At 38.8% G+C, this 27,612-nt stretch overlaps 1 protein-coding gene across 1 annotated transcript; it reads left to right on the top strand.

Annotated features, from left to right (window-relative positions):
- Positions 1-1,019: 1,019 nt before the first annotated feature.
- On the top strand, positions 1,020-25,634 carry CCDC57 (coiled-coil domain containing 57). The gene is made up of 10 exons (XM_059485639.1): positions 1,020-1,471; positions 5,872-6,034; positions 6,975-7,109; positions 9,177-9,363; positions 10,309-10,409; positions 13,700-13,928; positions 14,570-14,706; positions 18,352-18,474; positions 18,838-19,057; positions 24,855-25,634. Exons 1-10 carry the CDS (start codon positions 1,020-1,022, stop codon positions 25,076-25,078), a joined length of 1,971 nt encoding a protein of 656 aa, XP_059341622.1. The 3' UTR covers positions 25,079-25,634.
- Positions 25,635-27,612: the final 1,978 nt, after the last annotated feature.

The following is a 27,612-nucleotide window of genomic DNA, read 5'->3' as shown; positions in this document are numbered from 1 at the left end:
TAACTATGTGACTAGGGGCTGATTGAAGGTACATTGGAGAAGATGACAGCTAATTTGAAAGGGGGGGGGGCAGGGGTGAGGAAGGGTTGAAAAGATAATGTGGTTGATAGGTTAGGCAATGGCTAATATAAGGGTGTAAAGAATGCCAGCAGTCAGAATGGTGTACGGACTTGGACGTTTGCCTATTATGTGCTGATTCTGATGAGGGCTCTGAGGGGCCCACTGCACAATATAAATTATGCCGGGACTTGCACTACAATTTTTGTGTGTTCATATATAGAAAATCATTTTAAGCCAGGTTTCACCATTGTATTTTAAACCAGAGGTGATTCATATAAGTAAATTAACTAAATCTCTTTAATAATTGCAGTATTCTGTAACTATAATTTGCTAAATGGAACTTGCTTTATTTCGAAAGTCAAATTGTTAGTTCTGATTCTAATTTTCATTGTTAGTGGTGGAAATAAACACCTCCTTTCTTTAACTGGCATGGGGCTGGACACACAATTCCCTTCTGATGACATAAGGAAAATTATATAAGAACTACTGATAATGCTCTATCTTCTCGAAATTAGTGTACTTCATATATCATTTGGGTGCAGCATTCGAGTTTCTGGAAGTTTATATGATCTAGAAAAACAGAAGACTGACACAACATTACAGGAAGTTTGCCTCATGACTTCCAGACAAGCAAGTCATCTAGTGTGACTAAGGGAAAATCATGCTTTAGGCCTGCTGCACGTTACATCTTCCTCTGTCTCACCTAGACAGTGTAAAGCAGTTTAGTTGATGGATATAGTTTTTAATAATTAAGTGCCAAGCTTTTTGAAGTTTTTCACATGATGCAGTGGGAGTTCAGAGAGGACGGGAAGTTTGTTCATATCTGTTAATGGCTGTACTCATAAGGGGCAAAGAGTCTCCTTCCTGATCTGCGCTAGGGAGAAACTGATTAATAATAAACGGTTGGATAAACAAAATGTATAGGAAGACAAGTGAACGAGAGAGTGAGATCTGAGAGTATGGAACAAGTACTAGCTGTCTTTTGGGAGAAGGGGGTCTTACTAAACGAGACGGGGGCTGCAAAGGAGCGTGCCCGCGCTCACACGAAGCAGAGAAGAGGCTGCTGCGTGAGAGTAGTGAGGACGGAACGGGGAGAATGCGAGGAGGGGAGAACACGCTGCCGGTTCCTGGAAGTGAATGCAATACGAGGAACCGAGAAACAGGAGGGGAGGCTCACGGGGGCTGGCACTGCCTCCGTGAGCGAGGGCCGGAGCGGCGGCGGCAGCAGCGGCCCCTCAGCGGCGGCGCCATGGAGACGGGCCCGCCCCCGCGGGGCCCCGCCCGCCGCGGCCCGAGCGGCCTGCGGCCGGGAGCGGAGCCATGCGGAGGTTCGTGCCGTCAGGGGGCCGGTCGCCGCTGGGCTTTTCCATCGGAAGGCAGTGCGGTCGCACGGCATCCCGTTGTGCCGCAGGTTGTCCTTCGGAGCTCCCGATGCGTCGCCTGCGCATCTCGCGCCCTCTTCTTTCTCTGGGGACCCTCTTTCTTTTCTGTACTCTTGCTGCAAAGTGCCCTCTCTTGTGCTGTCCCTGAGTCCAAAGCACTATCTTGTGCTCCTCTCTACTGCCTACATCTAACGGGTTTATCTTCGACAGTCTGCCTGCCATCTGCTCTTCTGCCTCAGAGCTGTCCATGGAATCCTTCCTTGTGGGCTCTGCTTCCTGGCAGCCAGTTCCCTTGGCAGTGTTGTGTTTGCCGACACTCCATTGTCTTTTCCTCCCACTGTGCACTTCAAATTTAGTTAATCTTTTTAACTGTGGTAGCTACCTGATCCATTTGGAGCAACTGTTGCTGAAAATGTGATACTGAAACAGCAGATCTTTCAGTGTTGCATGTTATAGGCAGGAAGGCAGTACTGTTCATGAATATCCATAATTGTGACTTTTTAAAAAGTCATCTACTTCTTACCCAAATGAAGATGTTACTTACACTAACACTAGCACGGTCGTGGGATTTGAACATTGCCAACAAGAATCAGAATACGAAGAGAAAACACTGTTTTAGTTAACTTAGGGATAAATGTGAAATCTTGGCCAGCAGAGTTGAAAGACCATCAGATCATTGTGTCCTTTAGCACTGTTTGTTCCTCAGTATACCTGGGAAGACCAAACTCGAATTTTTTTATACTTCTCACATCCAACGATCAGTGACTCATTTTTTGATCCCAGAGACCTGGAGTTGTCTAGATTGTTTGTGAAGAAAAATGTTATTTAAATTATGACATCCTTTAGCATAGAGATATTGCGTAGCATTTTCTGATCTGAAAAATCTCTCATTTAAAGAGATTCAAGAGACACTATTTGAAAGGCATGCTTGTCTGATTTGTTTTCTGCATCCCTGTGCTTATTCAGAAGGGATTATCTGCAAGCAGTGACACAGAGTAATACTGTACAGTGAGAGAAGCTATATTTCCCCAAATCTCTGGAGAGAGCTGAACAGAAATAACAATTTTTTAAAGCATCCATACTGCTTAAAAATGATGGGTTTTTTCATCTACAGAATTTATAATCAGATAAGAGGCAAATATGGAGAATAAACAACAGGAAGAGGTGGATGTGAAGCAAGTAAAGAGTTTTGCATGTAAAAGCACAGGCTCTCTCTGTTGATTATTTTCTTTTTAACTAAAAGCAGACAAATGGGACACAGCAGCTAATATTGTTAATGAAAGAGAGGGCTGAATTGTTCCTTGATTCGTCATACATATCTCGAAGAAAAGGTAAATATGTGTGCAGCTTGCAGAGTGGAGGGAATAAACACTTATTTTTGTTCTGCCTGCACATAATTCTTGTTTAATGTAATTACTGTCTTCAGAAATAACAGTCTCTTTGGGGTTATTCTCTGCTTAAAATGGTAATTGTTATAAAATGCTGTAAACTGTGCTGGATCCAACTACATTTATAATGTAGAGATGGCTGGCTAAGTTTTAAATATTTTTTTTATTTACTGTTGGTGATCTGGTCAAGATTCTGGAATTCATCAAAGATTACTAAATGATTGATGTTAATATGGTGCATATGCAAATTCATTTAAAGTCAGTTTAGGAGTTTTACATGGAGCATATCCTTTGGGATTGGAATGACAAATTTGAGTCTCTTAAATCCAGCAATTGCCTCTTTGCCAGGCTGAGCTGGATACTGATCACAGTACAGCAGTCGTTCTTCTGATCTGCCTTGCCCTTAAGGGTTTGGGGATGAACAAGGGAGGTGCAAAAATGTATGTCTAGACTACACTGAGACAGCACTTCTGATAGACTTGGTTTGTATACATGAGTGCTGGCTATGGGATTCAGAGTACTTCGGGTGAAGTGTAAATTTATTTTAGCAAAATCTAGCAGAATGTGAAAGTGAATATGCATTTAGCTGTTTGTTACTCTCCAGTTTTAGTTCAGAGTTTTGACTCTGTAGGTATTATATGATCAGTCTTATCTAATCTATTGCAACGGTCATTCAGCTACACAAAAACCCTGTAATATAGAGTTGAAAGTAAATAGAAGGTTGCAAAACAGCACGATAGTACTACAGGTTTGTTTGGCTGTGTGACAGGCTGCTGCAAACCTGTTAAGTCTTTAAGGGATTAATGCAGAGCTTTAAAGGTTCAGTGTATCATTAGAGAACTCACTGGTCTTGATAGCAGTATCAGCTCCTCAGATTTGATCCTGACGTTACTGGTATTTTTCCACTGGATCGCAGAGAAACTTTTTTGTTGATAGCAATTAAGAATATTGGGAGAGGAGGGGAAAAGATACAGAGCTGCTTCTATTTTCAAATGTATCTAAAAGATCAGATTTCTGCTTGTCAGCCATTGTTCTGCAAATTTTTTCTTAACAGAAAATTTTGGGTGGAGGAGGAATTCAGTTATACTTGAGTGGAGATCTTGCACTACTTTTCAGCAGATCCTCTATATTCTGTATGCAACTAACCTTTGGAAGGATTGTTTGGGAAATAACATATTGTTATAATTGGTTTCCACTAACTCACGAGGAAAGATGTTATGGTGCCTGTTTCTTTAGGAAATTACAGCATCCTCTATTAATAGATACATGTTATTGTTAAAAAAAATTTATACGTGGATCCCTCATGCTTTTTAATGTAAATTTATTTTTGTTAGCTCTAAGAATAGTCATATAGGTCATCTGCTTGAGGATTATGTGAACCTGAAACTTCACATGGAGCAAAAGATTCAAGAACTGGAAGACACTGATGACAGAAATTGGTGTAAGAATGTTGGAAAAGCAATTTTGTGTTGCTGCAGTGCCATCTAGAAATCATTTTTCAGGTTTTTTTTTTATTATTAGCATGTTCTGGTTTAACATTGCTATAGTTGTATAAGCTTTTTTTTGGTCTATTGTTTTATCTCTCTAAAAATTGATTACACTTGTAATTACAGTTTAGAAAATTATGCCTTGCTTGTGTAATAGCTGTTACTTTGCTTGTTTGACAGCTACCCCTTGTAAGGAATTGCTTAGAATATGTTTAGTAATGTGAGAGTGTGTAAGATTATTTTATGTAGTAAGCACGCTGCTAAATTCGTTAACCTTGAAACTACAGGAAAGGTCAGCATCTAGAAAGCAGAGGTAGTCTTAGGCAAGATGAATAAATGTACACTGTTTATCATACTCCTAATTACAAGGTGCTTCCCCCGGCTTCTCCTTCTTATATTCCTATATTTCACCACAAAAGAATCATCTTACTAACGGTGAAATTTTATCTTCAACTGTGATACCCTAGGGAGGCATTATACCATCTCTTTCTATATAACAAACTTTAAAGAAAAACAAAACTTTCCTTCTTTGTCTCTGTATAAAAATGCATTTGATATTGGAATTCCTTTTACTAATTTATATATGAATGTGTTTAGTCATTAGACCTAGAACACTTAATTTTTGTCCTGTCAACCAAACCAATATATAATATAAATGGAAGCGGTATTGTTAAGCAATTATGTCTTCCACCCAACACCTGCCAATCCAAGTCTCGCTGCCCTCAGTACAGTAGTCCTGCTTAAATAATGAATCTTCATCCAGGACTCTCTTTCTCATGGGCTTCCTAAAGACAATTTATGAACCTACCTGAAGAAGTGTGAGAACCAGAAGAATATTTGATAACTGGCTTGGAAGTTAGGGTGTTTTCTGTGGTTGAGCTGTAATGTTAAAGGTGGTTAGCTGCTGTCCACCAGCGTAAGGCTACATCATCTAATACACATGACTTCTCTTACCACACTGGAGAAGAAAAAAATTATCTCAGTTGTTTATGCTTACAACTAAAGAAGCACATCTTCCGTCCTTGCCACTGGATCTCCTGCAGTTATTCCCCCTAATCTAACATGACTTTGTATCAATTAGACAAAAAGCCTTGTTATCTCATTCTTTTGTTTTCAGTTGTATTTTATCAATTTAATTCATCTAAGTAGTTTCTCTCAAACACTTTTAAAAATACTTTATCAGTTTAGCCACTGGATGGCAGCTCACTGCAACCATTTAGTTTTCTGGAAAATCCATGGTCTCTTTATGAACAGTTTTTCATACACTTATAAAACATAGGTGTTTTGAGGCAAGAATTTCACATTTGTTCATATCTTTACTGTGGTATCTTTACTGTTGTCTTTAATTTTCATGTTTTGGAGTAACTTGCAATGTTACTTCAGGAGAATTTCACAGTAAATGCACATTCTGTAGTACTGTACTTGAGTTTGAAATGTAAAGTCTTCTAACAACAGGTGATTCCCCCCCAAGAATGACAAACAAACAAAATATACCCACAAAACACCCTTAGTTTTTATTCTGCTGAAATCAACAGCTTGCTCTGTGTATCATAGGTCTAAACAACAACTGTCTCCGGCAGCTGAGCTAGAGTGGATTCTGAAACAGAGTAAAATGCAAGCAGAACTTAACTGGCAGCAGCTCTGTGAGAATGCTGAATGTAATTGGTATCAGAAATCAGAGGATCCAACACACAGCCTATCTTCATCAAGAGAGGAGGTGAGAATTTCAAATTAACACTGTTTAAGAATCATCTACTGCATAGAGAGCTATGGAGTTTGTCACCATGGTGTTTCTCAGGGAAATATGAGTTTACCTGTCTTTCAAAAACCTGTAAAATTTACAATACAGTATTTCTGTATTGTGTACAGCAATTCATTGCATGTATCAGAAATCAGATTAATTTTCATGAACAGAAATCAGATTAATTTTCATGAACAATCTCTAATAGTGGCCTTTTCTCCCTTTCCATGTAAGCAAGTTAGCTTGAGAGATGTTTTTCCTTTGCCATTGTAGCAAAAGAAGAAAGATGTCTCTTAGAGCAGCCCGAGGGCAGAAAGAATTTCAGATCACAGTACCACTTGAATTCTATCAAGGGATCAATATTAGTTCTGAAAAGCTCTTGGGTATTTTTGTGTGGAAAAAACCACCTATCTTGTGCAGTGTAAAAACTTCAGCTTCTGAAAAATTAAATACATGTTTATTGTTTAGAGACTATTAGACAATGGTCTAACAATTCTCAATGCCCAGTTGCGCTGAAGTCACAGGTACAGAGGAAACACTTGTTTCTGAAGTTCATAATGCTGGCATTTACTCTAGTGTTTTATTTTATCATTGTCTTTCCAGAATTTTTCATAGGCATCAATAGCTGTAGCAAGTGAACACATGAGAGAGATAAATCATAATTTTCCATTTTACATGAAGAAGATAAGACAGTTATGCTAAATTATTTGTCTGTTGGTGCAGTTTTGACAGAGACAAAAGGAATGTGCTTAAGTCCCTGCACTATGTTTTAAAGTATCCTTGATTTCCTTCTTTTTCTTTTAACTTCCCTTTTCCTTTCCCTTTCCCTTTCCAGTCCTTACCTTTCCTTTTTTTTTATCCCTTTGTCCTTGAGCTACTGACATCCTCTGCCTCCCCTCCATTCCTTCTGTCCCAGGTTCAAGGTGATCTACAGAAAACAGACTACAGGTTGCATGAAGTGAAGAGTGTTCTTTCTGCTTTTACTGTTGAGAGAGAACTGACAATACAAGCATCGTTTAATCACAGTATTTCACCTGAAGGGGAGAAACAGGTTAGACAACACTTAGTGTAGACATGGACGAATTCATTTTAAGATAACAATATTATGGGCCTTGTTTCCACTGAACTTACTGTAGGCAGTTCATCTGTTTCATATGTTTCATTCAAAATATAGGCATATCTGTCCTGGAAAACATAGATTGGGTGCCACGGGATTAATTATGACTCTCATTCATTACTCACTAGCAAAAGGAGGAAGCTGAATATAGACAGCTGCTCCAAAATGTGACAACATACTGTACCACCGTGGCAATCAAATGGGAAGAATGAATTTCTGGAACCTCATTCCTGAGGTTCTGTGCAGTTCAGGGTAGATTTTAAAATTTAAAAGTTAAAACTTTAAGGCAATGTTTCAAAATACTAATATGCCAGCCGTTTAAAATATTTTAATGTTTTGTATTTGAGTATCACTAGCAAGTTTTTCTTTCATTTCTGCCTCTTAAATTGCTTATATTTTAAAAAGCCATTCAAAGTTGTAAATGTAATGCTGGTTTGAAGTCATGCTGAAGGATAATGCATTAATAGTAGAAAACTGCCTTTGGTAAGAGTGAAAGCAAAGTGTATGCTGCAGTGCACTCTACTGGGTGGCTACAGGTGCTCAGCAGTGACCAGTTCAGAGCATGTTACCAGAGCTTGCTAAGAAAAAGCAGTTTTGGTTTTGTTTGTTTGGTTTTTGTTTTTTCCCCGGGAATTTTCTTCCCATTTGTTGTCAGGGAGATGGTGAATGGACAGCGATCCAGAGACAAAAGACGTGGCCTTGGCATACCATTGTAATGGTTCCGGGGGAGTGGGAGAAGCGGGAGGAGGGTGCAGACATATTCTGGCAGTTTCTTAGCTGGGGGTGGGTAGTCCTTGCCCTGTTGGGAGCAGAGACGGTCGTGTGGATTTTCTTCGTCTGGGACCTGTCCTGCGCAGCGGTCTTTCAACATTGCCGCGGAGCTCCGCCTGCCGCCGGCTTCTGAGTCTGTTGCTTGCAAGAGAGAAAGGGCGGCTACATTGACTGAGACTTCGCGGGCTGCCAGCGCCAACAGAGACCAGCACAGTCCCCGCGGGTGCCTGGGGAAGCCATTCCCTCCGCCCTCCTCCCGGAACCGCCGCTTGGAGGGCCCCTGAAGCTGGAGCAGCACGTCCGCCGCACCTCTTCTCTGTTCCGTAGTGGGACATCATAAAGCCCGGTCTCCCTTCCCAGCGTATACCGGCTGCCGTCAGCGACGCCGAAGACCGATCACTGCTGGCGTGGGTGTCTGGGGGAGTCAATCCTTCTTCCCTCGCTCTCACCCGAGCTGCCATCATCAGCGGGGAGGTCCCGATCTTGCAGCTGACGCCGCGGCAGAGTCACCGCAGCCTACAGCGCCCCTTGTCGGTTGTCGTCGTAACTACACCAATGGGGAAATGCTTGATGGGCGGGCAAAGGCTGTTAGTGGATTTTCTTCTTATCCTTGCTGCTGTTGATCGTTTTGTGTTGTTTTATATATATATATATATATATATATATATATATATATATATATATATATTCTAGTAAAGAACTGTTATTCTTTTTTCTACATCTTTGCCTGGAAGCCCCGTAATTTCAAATTCATAATAATTTGGAGGAAGGAGATCTTTCCATTCCAGGGACATTCCCCTCTTCCTTGGGAAATATCTCTGTTTTAAACCAGAACAATGTTATTGTCAACAGATGATCTCCAATGACACTTTCAAGAATTTGACAAGTCAGAAAGGGGACTGCTATTGAGCCCATAAGTTCCTTAAGGGGAAGGTTTACCTGCGCATGGAAGACAGATAAAGCACACCTGCAGAACACCAGTTATAAAACAGCTCTGGTGCCATGGTCCTCTCCATGTGTACCTCCTCCTATGATGTTCTCAGTACAGCACTTCTTTCCCAGGCAAATCTTCAATAAAAAAACACATTTATTCTCCTTCTATGGTACTTTTCTCCCACATATGTTCATGGGTTGAAAGTATTAGGATCTGTGTGTGTGGTGGTGGTGTGGAGAGAATATGTGTCACTTATTAATGAAGGGTTCTTTTTGTCTTGTACTTTTATTTTCCAGATATTTCCGTATGATGAGGAAAGTTCTCTGTATAAATATATCCCTGCTTTGGAAATAAAAAAGCTGCAGGAACAGAATGCCAGCCTTCGGGCTGCTATTGCACAAATGAGGAAAGAAATGGAGAGTCTTGATGAGCAGATGTTGTCTTCTCTTCCTCAAACAGAAGACAGACAGTTTGCAGAGCAAGGTGAAACTCTTGACAAAGAACTTTAAATTCAGTTAAGGAAGTTTAGGAGTTGCACTCATAACCTATGAAGGCTCCCCAGTCCATGAGTGTGTAAAAATTGTTATTTGATTGCACCATACACAAGAACACAGTGGTCTGAGATTCTGTTTACAAAACAATTATTAGTGAAAAGAAACACACACACGCACACACACTCACACGCTATAAGTCACTACAAAATTACCACTAGAAAAGCAATCATGTCTTGATTTTGCAAAAGTAAAGCAATTATATGTATATTACAGAATTCCTGATAGCGAAGCCAGTATGTAGAATCACAGAATGGCTTGGATTGGAAGGGATCTTTAAAGATCTCCTAGTCCAAACCCCCCTGCCATGGTGGTTTACAGTCCATTTACAGTCTGTCTACTGAAGTGGTGTACAAAAGGAGGTTCAGGGGGAACTTACTACTATCTACAACTACCTGAAAGGGAGTTGTTGTGAGGTGGGGATCCGTCTCTGTTTCCTAGTAATAAGCAATAGGACAACAGAAATAACCTCAAGTTATGCCGGAGGAAGTTTAGATTGGATATTTTTAATTAAATATTAAAATTTATGAAATATTAAATACTTAAGTATTAAAATTTTATTTTTGAAAAGGCTTATTCAAGCACTGGCACAGGCTGCCCGGGGAAATGGTTGAGTTACCATCCCTGGAGGTGTTTAAAAGGTATGTGTGTGTGAACATTTGAAGACGTGGTTTAGTGAAGGACTTGGCAGTGTTAGGTCACTGGTTTCACTTGATGATTTTAAAGGTCTTTTCCAACCTAAATCTATTGTTTTATGATTCTGTAACTAGACAAACTAGACATTTATATGCATAAGACAGTGTTCTGAAGCAGCTCTTGCTATGAAAGCCTAAACTCTCTATAAATACATATAATTCCTATTATCCTCCTCTTTTAGGTTCATTAAACACAAACAAAATTTCAACTGGAACCACACTGAGCAACATCAAAGTCAGTTCAGCTAAGTTGGATTGTTTAGTAAACCCAGACATGGAAGAGGTATGTTGAGATTTAAACCACCTAAAAATATCTGTATGTATGTGCATGTGTGTAATTAAATACCTAGTGTATTATTATTGTTTGAGTAAGTATTATAAATGGAAGTAATATGTGCTTATGTGATTGGTCAGATGAAAGCCAGCAAAGATTGTTTTAGCCAAACTTACTCTTATTCTTTCCAGGCAATAAATTTTGACCAGTCAACCCTTGCACAAGTCACTTCTGATCTTGCAAGCTGGTCTTGATGTTTTTTTTTTTCCTACTTGCAAATGCTTAAACTAGTGTGTGTTACTGCTTCAGGTTTTCCATTGCAAATCCGTATTTTAATGCTGAATTACTTATGCTTTATATGTTCAGACATGTAGCAAATAGGGGATATGCAGGCCAAAACTTCAAGTGAATAAAATGCTGGAATTGTAGTTGATGCTGTCTTCACTGAAGTTGGACTATTGTTTCTTGCCTATTTTTTCGGTCTGCTTTATTTTTAGTTTTTTTCAGTACATAACAAGCCTTCTTAGACATAGACTGAGCTGAAAGCAGTCCTGAAAATATCTTAAAAACAATGGGCAATACTTAATTTTACTTTCTTACGGGATTTTTCAATTGCTTATCATTAGCACTTTTCTACTCTTTCTCTGTGCTTCTTACATTTATTTTTTAATTGCATACTAAGGATGTACTTAGGGCCATGAAGAATTACAGGCAAAAATATTTCTACCTCAGGGAGCTCGGAATCTGTCGAGCAATAATAGTAACTAAACATAGGGGTGCAGGTGAAGTCAGTAAGCAAAGCCATATAGTGATAGTTTTCTTTTTTCCATTTAAAATAACAGAGTTTCTGTGATTACAATCTGGAAATTATAGGCTTCAGCACTAAAGAAGAAGAGAAAAGTTTATTGTGGAAACTAGTAAAAATAGCATGTAAACTTTTGCTTGTACATATATTTTTCTATTTGTCTTTTGTATCAGCTCCGAGGAGAGTTCTTCTTCCCACTCTTTTTTAGTATCCATCTTTTCATTGTTTTCTCTGTTTTGTACTGCAGAATATTGCTCTGGGTCTAAAGGTTAAAAGATTTCTGAGTTCCACTCCTAATTCTACAGCTTACAGTCTGAAAAAAAAAAAATGTTCTGTGCAATGCTGTGGAATATTTTTCAGAAAAGTTCAGGGAAAATAAGTTTAAGCAAATGGCATTCCTTGCCCCAGCCAGGTGATGTGCTTTTGTCTTTTGATCCAGTGAAAGTGATCCACAGCGTGACAGCCAGTGGTCCCATGACTGGTCATTGCCTTCACCTGGCTTTATGTTAAGCTTTAGTATGCCAATTTCACCAACAAAGGTAGACTGTAATAATTTCACAATCACACACACACAATCACACAGAATCACTGGGTTGGAAGAGACCTTCAAGATCATCGAGTCCAACCCAGCCCCAACAGCTCAACTCAACCCTGGCACCCAGTGCCACATCCAGGCTTTTTTTAAACACATCCAGGGATGGTGACTCTACCACCTCCCCATTCCCGAACTTTATCACCCTTTCTGTAAAGAACTTTTTCCTAATATCCATCCTATATTTTCCTCGGTGCAGTTTAAGGCTGTGTGCTCTCTGCCAGTTGCTGCCTGGTGAAAGAGACCAACCCCACCTGACTACAGCCTCCTTTCAGGGTGCTCTAAGAGACTAAGGACACCTCTGAGTCTCCTTTTCTCCAGGCTGAGCACCCCCAGCTCCCTCAGTGGTTCCTCACTGAGTTTGTGTTCCCAGTCCCTCTCCAGCCTCGTTGCCTCCTCTGGATGCTCTCGAGCGTCCCAAGGTCCTTCCCAAACTGAGGGGCCAGAACTGGACACAGCACTCGAGGTGCAGCCTCACCAGTGCTGAGTGCAGGGGAAGGATGACCTCCCTGCTCCTGCTGGCCGCGCCATTCCTGATCCAGGCCAGGATGCCATTGGCCTTCTTGGCCACCAGGGCACTCTGCTGGCTCATGTTCAGTTTGCTGCCAGCCAGTACCCCCAGGGTCCCTTTCTGCCTGGGCACTGTCCAGCCACACCGTCCCCAGCCTAGAACGCTGCAGGGGGTTATTGTGGCCAAATGCAGGACTCAGCACTTGGATTTATTAAACATCATTTTATTGGATTCTGCTCATCCTTCCAATCATTCCTGGTCTCTTGCAGAGCCCTCTTACCTTCCAACAGATCAACACATGCTCCCAGCTACTTGTGTTACTTGCTTTTATACAAACTGCTAGATATGTGTCAAAGTGCAGTTTATTTTTCCTTTCACTTTGGTGTCTTAGAATTTTTAGACTCTAGTCCTGTACTAATTTCTCTACCTTTCTCCCCCGTACTCTTTGTAGGCCGGCATGCTTTCTCAGTAAGTTCTCAAGAGCCTTCCTTTTAATGGTAAAACTATCCAAAGAAATAAGAGCATGGGAGTTGCATGGCACAATAAGGCAACAATGGTTTGATTTTTTCTCGGTATGGATAATAGCTTTCAATGTGTACTTCTTGAATCATAGTGTTTAGGGTGATTTAGTTGAAAATTGATTGAGATTGCACAGTTTGCTAGTTTATATGTAAAAGGGTAAACATACCAATGAGTAATTGTAAAACAATTTTAGTGCATGTGATACTTTCAGATCCTTATGGCAATGTGTGAAATGTAAAATCTTTATGGAGAGATGACTGTTCAGTGAATGATGACTATTTAAATGGCTATCAAAAAGTCTCCTCTGCGGGGGCTGAAAGAAGACAGAGAGACCTTGAAAAACAAGGATGCGATCTTTTGGGTATATACCTTACCAGTATGTGTATGTACAGGTGGACTCAGATTGCCAGAGACATAACATTGTAGAATCTTTACTTTTCAGTAAATGTTTTAAGTTATATCTACCTCTTTTGTTTGTGTGTACAAATGATAAAACAATGTACACAAGGATTAAACAAAGAAGGATTTGTAGCAGATTGCTATTTGGTGTGAAGAGCTTTTTTCCACTTATCTTAAAATTAAGTGCTTTTTAGTTAACAGTTATACAGTGTTTATCCTATGTGTATTATTTTACACTTACAGTTGACAATATCTGTGGGAATGTCTCAGGCTGTTACAGTGTTTTGCTCCACAGTTTAATTTGCCCGATACTGCTAAAAAATCTGGAAAATGGGCCCGAAAAAATGGACTGTAGCCTTCAATTTTACACTTTTTCTTCAACTGATCTCTCATGCATATTTGTACAAATCTCTGAACCTGCAGACCGCATTTTCAATATATTTATTATAAGCATTATCTGTTTTATTTAGGGGGCAGAACCCAAAGTTCTTGAAGAAAACATGGTCAATTTTGGACAACAGCTACCCAATGTAGGTACTGGTAATGGTTGTCAATATAGTGTCAAACACACTCTACAAGGAATGCAAAATAAACTCAAGGAAGCAGCAAGAAAAATTTCAATTCTGAGCCAAGAAAAGCGACAGCTGATTGAAATGGGAAACAGACTCAGGGCAGAACTTGGAATGGTGTTAAAGGAAGGTAAATTTATTCTAAAGAAAAGTGCTAGCTTATATATTTAGAATAAAATTGACAGGGAATCAGTTCATCCTCTGAGCTGGAGAAAGCTAGGCTTCATTATGAAAAAAAGGTGCTGAACCTTAGTGATCCTTGGTCTACATAGCTCATATGAGACTGTGGTACTAATGCTTGCAAGTAAGATTAGGGTTAGGATAGGAGATGCTAAGATAGAACAAAAGTCTGTGTAGTGACTTTTGCTGATAAACATCTTAGATGAAGAACTCTCTGGTGCCTAGATGTCAGTGTGGGAACTGGAACTGTAAGACTTTGTTTATGAGCAGAAAAGAGGTATTGTATCTCTTGGAATAAAAACTAATGCTTTAGGAAAGAGGAAGAGAAAGCAGAATAAGTTTACTGTAAACTTGAATTAAAAGTATATATAATGTAAAAAGATTTCACTGCAGATATCTAAGTTCCATGCACAGTTTTTCTGGCAATGAAATAAAGGGAGAAAAGCACGAGGCCTATTTCTGCATTTGCAATGACAAGGCCTGTGTTCTGTGGTTCATTTATTATCTGCTGTAAACACTTATTGGAAATGCAGTATGGTTGACAAAATATCAACAAAGAATGCCTTCCTCAGTATATTCTCTCTTTTATAGGAGTCTGGCATCCTGTTAGCTCTAAACACTGCACGGTTTGTATTGCCTCTGGTAGTCTTCTTCCAAGAGAACTTGTCAAAAGAACACAGTGTCAGCTATCAGTTCTAAAGCATCTACAGCACAGACTCACAACACAGGTAATTGTATGCTGTTTGAAATTTAATGATAATAAGCCATTAAGCCAGTTCTGATTCCATTAATATAACCTAAAATTCTGCATTTAAATTACTCTGACTGAGTTTAGCTCAAATCTATCTTTGGAAGATTCCGTAGAATCATTGCATATCTGGAGCTGGAGGGAACCCATGAGGATCTTTGCACCCTGATGTCACACAGGACAACCTATAAGTTAAGCCATTTAAGTTAGAGGCATTGTCCCAAATGTTTTTTGAACACAGAAAGGCTCGGGGGCCATGACCACACCCTGGGGAGATTCTTCCACTGCTTGACCACCCTCTCAGGGAAGAATTGTCTGAATTTTTCCTGATGCAGATTTAAGCCATTCCTTCACATCCTATCACCAGACACCAAAAACAAAAATCAGTGCTTCCTACTCTTCCATCATGAAAGGAAGTTATAGAGAGCAATGAGGTCATCTGCCAGCCGCTTATTTTTTAAGTTGAACAAGCCAAATATCCCCAGCCACTCCCCATAAATCTAGCCATCTAACCTTTTCACCATCTTTGTTGCCCTCCTTTGGACTTTTTTTCTAATATTTTTACATTCTTCTCATATTGTGGAGCCCAAAAATGCACACAGTACTTGAGGTAAGGCCATATCAATGCTGAGCGTAGTGGGCCATTAGCTTCTTTTGGCCGGTTAGCTGTGCTGTGCTTAACACTCCGGAGACACAGCTGGTCCTCCCGGCCAGCAGAATGCACTGTTGACTCATGTTGAGCTTGCCAACAATCAAAACCCTTTCTTCAGGGCTGCACTTCAGCCTCTTGTCCCTCAAATGTATGCAGTCCATGCCTGTAGTCCCAGGTACAGAATCCAGCCTTTTTGCTCTCATTTAATTTCATGCAGCTGGTGATTACCAAGCATTACAGTCTATCGAGGTCTCTTTGTAAGGTCTCTCTAGCCAGAAGGGAATCAATGAGTCCTTCTCATTTAGTATCATCAGCCAACTTCGTGCACACTCAACTCATGCATCCAGGTCATTGATCAAAGACTGGAGAATATTGACCCTAAAATTGAGCCCTGGCAAACACCATTAGTGACTGGCCACAAGCCAGATTGTTCCCCATAAGTTTAAATGGTTTGGGACTTCAAAAGTAATATTTTTAAACATGATCTTCAATCAAGGTATTTCAGAAACAAATATATTTATGCAGTGTAAATGCAATCCTAAATTACAAATTTCGTAAGGCTTACTTTTAACTGAGCAGGAAAGGTGTTTGAAGGATTTGCATTATGTTCTAACATAAACTTTAAAATGATTAATCAGTCGGGGTATTTCCAAATACTCACAATGGTGGGATTTTAAAGCACCCATGTCCAAATAGCTGTAATAGCACCTTTTCCATCTATAAAAGCAAGATATATAGTTAACCTGTCTCATATATTTTGTAATTAAAATGCAACATTTCGTAGTTAAATTGCAGCTTTTATCAGAGAGACTAATGAAAAAAATCCTGGCTTCCCTAGTAGTTAGTGGCAGACCTCCCAGTAACTTCGATAGTCAGGATTTCACTATGTACTTTACTTAATCGATCAGCAGATTTGTTCCTGTGAGGATTGAGTCAGAGCAGTTGATTGTTGTAGTTTTGAAGGCAGTAAACAGTGTTCTTTTAGAAAGGGTGAGGTTGTTGCTCTGAGGTATAAAACTCCAGTAGAATTATTAACCAAGTTTCGCTGAGGAAACACTTCCTCTGGGAACCACTCTGTGCAAGTTGTTCCAGGGTTTGGTCATCCTCACAATAAAGAAGGCTGTCATTTGTTTGGGGTTTTCTTCCCCCTTATACTTAAGCGAGGTGTCCTGTACTTACCTTTTTGCTCATTATCCCTTGCTCTTCCACTGTACAGCACTGAGATGTCTCCAACTCAGTCATCTTTATCTCCTTATAACATCCTCATCAGATGCTTATACATGTTGAAAAGATTAATCTATCTCTTCTGGAGGCCAGCAAGGCCAGCTGCCCACACCTCTTCTTCTACATCCAATGTTCCAATTCACTGATCATCTTTTTGGCTCTTTGCTATTTTGTGGAATGCCTCAGCGTGCTTGTCGATTTATAATTTTTTCTGTATGCTTGTGATCATCTCATTAACCTAAAGTCACAAGATTGGCATCCTTTGTTGACTTGAACTTTCAGTTCTCTGTTTCAGAAATAGTGACCTGTTCATTAAATGCTAACACTGGAAATAATTTTTACAAAGAAATTCAGGTTCAGCAAACCACTTGAGGAGACCTCTTGTGACCTGCTTGTTTCATCTGTGCACTGCTGGGATTGAGGTCTGAAAAAAATTGGCTAAATGGTTGTACCAAACATACATAAAAGTGACTTCCAGATCTGGGCAAAATTACCAAAATTCAAAACCACGTTTTTTTTCCTTTTCCACCTCTTTAATTATTCTTTCTTTCATAGCTCACCTTAGAACTTTGCTGACTCTCAAATTAAGACCAATGAATAGTCATATCCATCCATCCCAATCTTCTCTTGCCTTACTTTTAATGAGCAAGATACTGTGTTTGTATTTTTCTACATATCTCGTGTCTCCCATGTTCTGTTAAAAATCATTAAAGATGATTCTTACTTTTGTTAGAATAAATAGATTTTTAAAATACAGTATGACTATGGCAGTTGGAGAGGTAGAATTTGGCTGTGACTTTCCAGATGGTGAGCTAAATGCTGGGAGTAGTAGTTCAACTGCTTCAGCTGATGGGTTGCTTGGAGGTCATGGCTGAAATGGCTGTCATTGAGGATCTTTCCACCTCTGGAACCTTTGAGTTCATAATTTGCCTATACTAGAAAGCATAGCCCTTCTTACATCCAAGCTCATACTCTCATTCCAGGCCGCTCTTTACTCAGAATATATCTGCTGAGGCTTCAGCTCCTACACAAAAGCTGAGCTCCAGATTGACTTTCCAAAGAATACTATTATTCTAGTTTGGGTGTTTTGATTCTAGGCGATCCTCTTACTGGCCGGGCTACATTTGCTCCTGCATTCCAAGATCTTGATCCTTATAAAAAACCAAGAAAATTTATTACTGTCAAAGCTACAGGAATTTTACTGTCAATTACTTTATGTGATGGGCTTACGTTTTTCTTTAGTCTTAATTACATAACAGAAGACTTCAGTGTTTATTTGCATCTCCTTTGACAGGACTGAAGCAGTTAGCTTTTCATCAAATCTCACTTTAGTTGCTACAAGTTGAAAGTTAGTGAAACTTTGAGAGGTAAATTACTTCATTTTGGCTGCTGACTATTTACTTTTCCATAGCTGCTTTATTTTAGTTGGGGTTTTAGGTATTGTTTTGGAGTTTTTCTTCTGTAGTTTAATCACGGGAAAATATGAAAGTGAAGGACCCTGATGATATAAGCTTGAGCAACAAGCAAGGTGATAGTAACAGCACCAGGAAATGTAGATATTGAACAGATTTGATACTAGGTTTATTATAAAGGTAGTTTGACCCTGTTGATCCGAAGAGAACATAACTTAGTTTAATATTATTTATCACTGATTATTTTAAATCTAGCAGTGTAACAGCAAACTGAGCTATAAGGATGTTAGTTTTAGGGACCATGAGTTACTTGTGTTAATGTAATATTTCACATTAGGAGCTGCAGTGCACAAGGCAACAGCAACCTTCAAGGTTCGCTTCTCTTACTGCCTGCCCTAGCTTAAAGGAAGAGGAAGCTCCAAGCAGCTGTGGAGAAGAAACAGGATTACCATCCAGTGAGGTACAGTGCAGTTTTATGACCAGTGTAATTCACCTTCATTTGGCTTTTTCAGTTTGAATTGCTCAACAGTCATCTCCTCGAAGACTTAAAAACCTATGTCTTTTTTAAATGCATTGTCTTTGTTATGCATTGTTCCTGTACAAAATAGTATTTATTAACACTAAATAAACTAGGGTTTCTCTGTAATTAATCTTCTTGTACAACCTTTCAAAATTAAAAATAATAATTTTCTTTTGTCTTGCCTCTTGCCGAAATCCTCTTTCTTTTCAAGTCCAAGATGCCACTATGAAATGTAACCAATTTTCTGATCTCTTTGATGTGAAATGTATGTATGTCTGTAAGATTGTGTTTGAATTTTAACAGGTTTGGATAGATTTCTCTATTGAAAATCATGGGCCAGATACATTCTCAGCAACAAAGGAAGATACCACCACAGAGATTTTTCAAACTCAGCTGCTCAGTCAGAGTCCTAGTCATGTCCAACAGGTTCAGTTTTCTTCATCTAGAATGCATAATTTCTGTCAAATTTTAGATACGGGATCAAGCCATTCTCTACTCAGTCCTCAAAAGAACACCAGCCAGGGTAAGCCTGCTTTGTAAAGCAGTCACAATATTTGACTCTTCTAGAAGTGTGGAATTACAGTGGATTCTGTTGTTGTTCACTAATTCTTTTACATACTGCTCCTGTTGTTACAGCCCTGTGATCAGAATCTGAATGAGTTACTTGAAGGGAATTTCACGGTTGCCAGCAGAAGTAAGAATTAAGAGGAATGTCCATATAGCTGTCTGGTTTAAATGCCTTCATTGCAAATACTTCTTCACTGTTTTTAAGTACTCCTGTAGAATGCAAATTCTATTTTGACATAGTCTAAAACTTAGCTGGGGCAGATAAAAATGTGTCTGTTTGAGAACTGTACACTCATATTCATATGCAATTAATCACATACAGACTGCAGGAACAAGAATGCAATCACTGGATTAAGGGAAGTGATTTGTTCCCCTAAATTTGACACTTGTGAGGCCACTGTGTCCACATTTGGACCCTCTTGTACAAAAGCATGACAAACTGGAGTCCAGTGGAGAGCCACTAAAGGGCTGGGGCATGGGAACACATTACACAAGAATAGGTTTAGAGAACTGGGTTGTTCAGTGTAGAAAAGAGTAGGTGAGTGGTCTGATTGGTGCTTTTTAACTCTCTGGTGAGGGATTTTGGAGAAGACAGAACCAGACTCTTAGAGATGCACAGTGAAAAGTGGCAAATGGACACAAGCTGTGTCAAGATACATTCTGAGTAGGGAGTGATAAGCACTGTGACATTTCACCCACAGGTCCCATCCAGCCTATGTTACATCTATTTTTAAACCAGTGTATGAAGGCAATGAACCATCTTTAGTAGCTCACAAGAAAAAATAATATTTAAAAGGGCTTTCAAAATGAAGAGTGGATTATAAGTGTATTTATTCACAACAGCAATGCATTGCAGGGACAAAGTAATGTGCATTGACAGACCTGTAGGACTGGAATGGACATAGTGCTAAAATTCATGATTCTCGTGCTTTTTTTGTGAGGCTAGGACTGAAATAGGAAGAGCATTTCAGGCCAGGCCTATATTGACAGGATAAGTAAAAGGATGTCTTTGAAACATTACTGATAGTGCCATGCAGTTTCGTGCTGTTGGATGTGATGCAACAGCTCTGGCAGCCTTACAAGGACATCAGTTTCTTAATGTCTAGAAATTTCCAGCCACTGTTGCAAAACTTAATGTAGATTTTCAGGGATCTAGAAATAGCAAAAGGGACAGAGGATACTGCCAACGTGGAACAAGTGAAATGTGAATCAATAAGGGATAATATTTTCCTAAGACCAAGTTTAATTTGATCTCTGCATCCAGATTTATATGAGGCATACCACAGTGGAACTTCTTACTCAATCGTGCAGGCCCAGAAATACTGCATTGCAAGAATACGATTTTTAAACACACTATATTGCTGCTTAGCTTTCTCCTCCAGGAAAAGGTGTCCTTAATTCCACTGGACTGAATTCTGTATTTCAGAAAAAAAATTATGAAAGAAAAATCTTTCTCTTTTTCTGGAACAATATCACCTTAGAAGCATTATATACAAAATTTTCAAATTCTTCTCCTGATTTTTAGCAGAGGCTTGTATTATTTTTCAGGCCTGAGCTATGGAAATGAATTCAATCTTTCCTGTTTAAAACCACTGTCATTGAGACAGAGTGACTTGGAGCTGGGCTTTCAGGTGCAAGTGACGCGTCCAGAGACTTGGAAGCTCAGTGGCAAAAAATGATTTGCAGCAAAGCATGCAAGTTAGTTTGCTTATTCAAACCCTTTTTTTTTTCCCAAGTTCAATTCTGTCAAAATTGGTAACATCAGTAGATGTGTTTTGTGGGAATTTCTGGTGAAACGAATTGTAGCTTGAAAATTATTTTTCTGAACCTGTTAAACAGTTTCATTTTTTTCATGTTACATGTACCAAACAGCCTACTGGCACTCAAAATGGTTGGCATGTCAAGTAAGCCCTGCAATTTGTTGTATTTCCAACCTATTACACAATGCAATGACTAAATGTGTTTTGAAGAGTTAATGACTACATCTTAATTACTGAAGTGGACTGTTAATATACTTTATTCATTTCACCATCAAATTCGGACCTTGTGTAAGCTTCCAAGCAAGTCAAAAGGCTATGAGATATTTTAATTTTCTTTCTCCTTACTCTACCTGCTAATTTTCAGTTTACTGTAAAAATTAGATGGATTTCATAGCTTGTATGTTAATTCTGCAGATAAGTAGAAGGAAGATGTTTAGAAGGATCATAGGTCCCTTCTTTAGGGGTTTTTATTGTTCTGCATTATTAAAAGAAAAAGAACCTCCTAGAGATAGACAGATACAAGCCATGATGATATTAAAAGACTACATAGGATGCATAGGCTGTACAAATAAGAAATATACCTCTGTGTTTCTTTACTTTTAAATGCTCTATCCCAGAGTTTGAGAGCAGGTGGAGATTTTGATCGGTGAGCCACATCATATGCACCTTGAATGCTGACAACAAGCCTCCCTCAAAGGAAAGCAGAGCCTTTTTTGATTTTAGAGGAAACGTCAGGCAGGAGGAGGGGAAGATTTGTAAAACATTTAGAAAATGGAAATTTATTTTCTTCTGTTTATCTTGATAAGTTTATTATTCTATTTGCTATTGAAGATACTTACCAGTTTTTCAGAGGGGAAAAAAGCAAACATCACCTATAGAAGTTCAGCTGTAATAATGCATTTAACATGAAGCCAGTACTGTGAAGGGTTCTGTGTGGTACTGTGTGAAATGCTCCTTATCAGCTCCAATCAGCTATCCTTGGGTTAGCAGAGGATGGGTCAGTGCAGGGGGAATATGGGTGTAAGGCATGCTGTGTCCCCACTAGTCATTTGATTTATACATATTTAGTATAGATGAAACTTTGTATTTTCACATCCCACACCCCACCACCACAAGTATTCAGAACCCTGTCCTCAGTTTAATAATTTGGGTTTACATTGTAGCCTAACAAAGAACAGGAGTGAGCTGCTTTGGGGTAAAGTAACTTTTTTTATTTACTACTTGAGTTTAGATAGGGGAGTTTCTTGTACTGTAATTCTCACTGTAACTTGCAAAGCTCTGTCGTCTGAAATTCCACACTTCATGGATCAAAAGTTAAGTGTTTCCACACTAGACAGAATTTCAACAGCTTTGACATCACTGACAGTTCTAAGAGCAATCCATGTGGGTAAAAAGCTGGCCAGAGAAAGAATCTGGTAAAATATTAACAAAGAGAAACAGTGCTCTGGCTCGGGCTTCATTCCAGCTCCAATCAGAGAAAAACTCATGATCTCTTTTCTGCATTACGTAAAACTTCATCTTTGAAGTGTTTCACAAATATTAACTAATGCCCTAGCTACATTTTCTTCATTTCTGTGTTCTTCTCCTGAATAGGAACTTGTTTGAGTTGGTGTTCCTTCAGAAGCACTGTTAGCCATAAGCAAATATCTAGTGACAAATTTCTTAAATGAAACTTCCATCTGAGGAAATTTCAGTTTGCCTATACAACATGCCTGCATATATATCTTTTATCCTGAGGGGAAAAAATCTATGAATGTTCATTTCTGACTGAAGTTAGCACACATCAAATGGAAGATATGTTAAGCATTTCAATTCACTAAACACTTAGTTCCATTTTCAAAAGCAGTTTAGATGCTTAGCTATGATCTTGCTAGCTCTGCTTGCCATGGTCACTTGTGAAGTAAGTTGCAGGCTTGTAAATTAGGTGTGTTTTTTCATTGGTGTGCAAACCAAGCTACAGCATTTAAAGAGTATTTCTAATTCTGGGTATTGATTCTTTATCTTTTCCTAATCTTTGGAACTAACCTTAAAAGATTGCAGTGGTTGATTTTAAATTTCTGTGTTAGTACACATTTTTTACAGTCCAAAATTTAAAAATAGCCATGTAGAATGCTTGTATTCTGTGCTGTTGTTCCAAATACCTAACTAAGAAGCCTTTACTAGTTACAACTGTAGTTTCTCTACTAATGACAGGAGACAAGCCGACAGAAGTCTTCACAGGAAGGGATGCAGTCATCCATTGGTGCTTGGTTACTTTGCCTTTAGAATTACACAATTAAGGCCTCCCACATTAATTTCTGAAAGTCATTCCCTTGGGTGAATACAAAAGGCCCTTGAAAACTGAGTATTTTAAAAAACAGGCTGTCTGTAAGCAGTGTTAACTGTGTGCTACGGAGCACTGGATCTGGTCATTCCTGTTATTTAGACCACCCACAAGAAGTAGTATTATTCTACTGCTGTTCCTGTTCAAGACAGTAATCTTCGAAGCAATACCTTTCAGACACTGCTGCCTGCACTTTTTAAAATGGTTGTTGTTGTGAAATTCTGCTTTCTTATCTGCCAGATGTGGGAGAGGCATTCAAATGAATAAAGTCCATTTCCCATGCAGGAAAATACACCCAACGATCTTCATGGGCTCCAAGCATCCTCTTCCATACCTTCTACATCTGTAGGAAACCACTAGGTGGCAAGCTGAACCACAGGATATCGCATCCACAGCTCAGGAGTCCACTGAGCTTTGGTCACCAAGCTGATTCAGTGCAGAGATCACACACATGAGTGAACAGGTGGTTCAAGCTAAGCCAGTGTATAAAAATTATTTTGAAAAGTGTCGTGTTTTGACATTAGCCACAGTGTCATGCATTGCACAGAGCTATAAACCTTCAATCGATCAATCCATTCCATAATTCAGGAACATGCTGTATTTCCTGTTATGTAGAATTTTGTTTAGACTTTCTACCATGTTCAATGGACTTTGAAAATTTACTTTCTCCTACTAGTAACTGATCTTTGTCAATTTGTGCACCTTTTATTGCTGTGATTGAGTAGTTTCTGGGACTGCAGACTGATGCTTATAAAATTAAACTAGTACAGAATACTGTGGGGTGTGTCATCACAGATTTATTATGACTACTTCTGCTGTCCGCTTTGGCTCTCCATAGAAAATCTGAAGTTAAAGTCTCAATGACTTGAAAAGTAAGGGTTAAGTGCCCGGAGCCAAACACCTGTAAATACTATCTATATTTTACAGTGAATAATGTGAATGAACAGTTCCACTTATCTTACCTAAAGAAACCTGTGATAAGACTGAAGTTCAGTTAGTTGGAGATAATAGTTTTTGGAGAATTATGTGAGAACTGCAAGATGCACTCTGACTGGTATTAAGACCAGTCCCACTGCTTCCTAAACAAAGATGTTTCTTTTTGAGTTAGTAATTTTTGTAAAGACAGATATTTTAGATAACAAAACCAAATATTTACATACTAAATGCTTTCCTAAATGAAAGAAGATTGAAAAAAGACCCAAAAGATAATGGTAGCAATACAGCTTTGTCAAGCAAACAGTTACCTCTGAGTCTTTTATATTGTGCATATCCAAACATTTTCTCAAAATGGAGAGAAGGGTAAACTTGTAAAACATGATGTTTTAAAACAGCTGAGCAGATAGGTAGTGCTTGACTTGAGCTGTTATACTGACCTTCCAGCTGTCTCCCTCTCTTAAGCAATCTGATGCTAATGGAGAATGAACATGTACGGATGAAGGGGGGATTGAGCAGAAGATACTGTGTTATACCATCAGTATGGCAAGCCTTAATGGACTGTTCTGGGCTCCTATGTGCAGAAATGGTCCTGGTAATATAAGATTTTGATAATGTGGCACTATGGCAGCAGTATATTTAGAGGAAAAGAGTAGACCAGGTCTCTTCAACTATTCAATCTCATAATTGGATACAAACATAACTACAAAGTATTTTTCTGTCTGTTTTTTGAGCAGGGGAGTTTGAAGTTGTACATTCAATCAAGCAATCTGAAGAATCTTGGCAAAAGGTCAAAGCCAAGGATAACCTTGAAACATCAGCTGAAGATTTGACAGTCAGAGGAACAAGGCTGGAAGTTCAGCAGAAGTTAAAATCCAGGAGTTTAATTTGTGCTCATCTATTAAAACCAAAAGTCTCTTCCAGCATGACAAAAATCCGCAATTATAATATTAAAGACTGATTTCTATGTTGTCAGCATGTTGTAGGTTCACACTTGCTATGAACTTACTTTGACATCTCTATATCAGGTCTAATTATCAGCCTCAGTTTTGTATGTCAGGCTGAGATATTTGCAGGCAGAAGAGAGAACAAATACCCTGCTTCATACAGTGAAGCCTAAAATAAAGGGTTAATCTGTGTGCATTATGAGGTTACAATCTTCGTTGTTGATACTGATTTATTTTAATTATATATATTAAGATTTTCTTGCATCATGGATTTAGAAATGCTCAGTTAACACATAGGTAAAGCCTTGTGCCTTCAGGCAGGACTTGCAGGACTTCAGCAGATGTTTTGTTGAGAAACTGTAGATGTGATTTAAGCTTAGAAGTGGGATGCCTCAACCTACTTGTCTTCTAAATAACAATGCAACCGTTAATCCTGTGCAGCTATCTTTCTACTTGATAGAAAGGGGTTTCAAAAGATTGCATCTGAGTCTGTATTATTTCTCATATTCTGTAGCTCTTTCCACTTGTTCAGAGAGCATGAAAGAATATAAAATTAAATTTCTATTGTCACACCAGTGATTGTATTTTCCCTTGACAAGAGATTGTATGGACTTCAAAGCAGTGAGAAACACTGCTACAATGTTAGAATCATATATTCATAATAATACAGACACGTTGTAAGAAGTAAGTCTTAAAATAGATGAAACTAGAAGAAAACTTGAATGAGTTGTGATATAAGGATAGCTATGTAGTAATGATCATGCCAGGACACTAATACAAGTGTTCTGGCTATGTTTAAAAAGATCGTTTATTTTTGTAGCATTTCCAGTAATGCTGAGCTGTCCTGCAACATTACAGAGATGACCTTTCCTATAAGTAAAGGAAATGCACATGAAAAATTAAAGAAAAAACTTCTAATTGTGGGGATGGTCAAGCACTGGAACAGATTGCCTGGATGAGTTATGGAGTCTCTGTCTGTGGAGATACTCAAAACTCAACTGGACATGGGCCTGGCCAGACTGTTCCAGCTGACCCTTGAGTTGAGGGCTTGGACTAAGTGATGTCAAGAGGTACCTTCCAATCTAAGAGATTCTGTGATTCTGCAAGTGGTATCACTGAAGTGAATAATACTTATCAGTTGCTGCTAAATATATAAAATCTAAAAAGGATAAACGAAGGAAGAGAGATACTTATGCATGAGTGGGTTTTTTTGTGTTTTTTTATAGAAATGCTTGCCTGATACACTTTGCAAAGAAGTGTTCTCTTCAGCACCTGATAATATGCTGAAGAGCATTTGAGAATTGGAATAATTATTTTGTACTACCTGCTGAAAATATTCTGCTTTAGTGCAAAGGTGCAGTGATATTATAATCAGATGCTAGAAATATGCAATTTCATGAGATGTTAAGATGCTAAGTTAATATAAGGCCTGAGAGACCTTGTGAGCTTCTTTCTAAACATTTTCATTACTTGAAAATCCTGTCATTTGATTCAACATTGTTCATAAGCCAGGACAACATGATGCACTCCCTTGAACCAGGCCCTGAATGAGTTCTTTCTGTAGCACAAAGCATAGTGGTTTCTAACAACTACAGGAATTTTGGCCCAGATCACACCAGTTAAAGCACTCACTGGTTATTTCTAGAACTCAATGTGTAAATTCTAGATTTTATAATAGCTGTAGATCATCCTGAAAATGTTTTTGTTATTTACGTGTTTAATATTGACCTACAGAGATACACAATGGTTCCGTGGTATGAGATTCTGTGCATATGTTAAAAGCAGCATAAAAGAGCAGTTTGTTCCATGGTATTTGTAATACTACATCTGAACCTGGAAAACATTTCTCTTTATTCCTTACACCGCAAGTGTAAGCTAATGGGCTGCAGACTTCAGAAATGCCGTTGTGTAGGTTTGTATGCATGTTTCTGTGGCTTTGTTTGTTTGTTTGTTTGTGGGTTTTCTGTTGGGTTTTTTGGGGGGAGGGGGTTGGTATGGGGTTTTTTTGTTTTGGTTTGGGTTTTTGGGGGGTTTTTTTGTTTTTATTTGTGGTTGTTTGGTGTGGTGTCCCACTTACTCCCCCTCCCATGTCAACTGGCATGCCTGTTCATGCAGACGTCTTGCCAGTAATGCAGCTTTAATTTATTCAGTTTCCCTGAGAAACAGGTTTCCTTAAATCAACTGTAGGTAAGGAAAGATGATAGTTGGGTTGTTTAATTTCATTTTACTTGTAGTAGAAAAAAAAGTAGTTGAGTTATTGAACAGAGTACATCTGAGAACATAGCATGTAAGTATGAAAATTAACAAAACATGCATAATAATAAATAATATGGACATACTGTGTGGGGCGGTTGTGCTAAGGGTGTACTAAATACAGCAGGAAAATTCTCATATATTTCTCTTATGACCAAAATATTTAACAAACTGGGCACTGATTTCTAAGAAACAGATTAGAAGAGTGGCAGCAAGGTACTACTGTGGACGCTATTGAATTGTACAAAGAAAAGAATGCCTACAAAGAAGAGAATTCAAGCAGATCACAGAGTAC

Source organism: Ammospiza nelsoni, chromosome 19 (assembly GCF_027579445.1).
Source record: "Ammospiza nelsoni isolate bAmmNel1 chromosome 19, bAmmNel1.pri, whole genome shotgun sequence".
In the NCBI taxonomy this organism is placed as follows: domain Eukaryota; kingdom Metazoa; phylum Chordata; class Aves; order Passeriformes; family Passerellidae; genus Ammospiza; species Ammospiza nelsoni.
Note: the sequence above shows the minus strand (reverse complement) of the source record. Positions and strands in the feature narration are given on the sequence as shown.

Bases quoted from the DNA above. Each gene is read 5' to 3' on its own strand.
- CCDC57 (XM_059485639.1), top strand. From the start codon at position 1,020: ATGGAACAAGTACTAGCTGTCTTTTGGGAGAAGGGGGTCTTACTAAAC. The intron at 6,035-6,974 runs GTGAGAATTTCA...CTTCTGTCCCAG, and splicing joins TATCTTCATCAAGAGAGGAG to GTTCAAGGTGATCTACAGAA. The intron at 19,058-24,854 runs GTAAGCCTGCTT...TTTTTTGAGCAG, and splicing joins TCAAAAGAACACCAGCCAGG to GGGAGTTTGAAGTTGTACAT.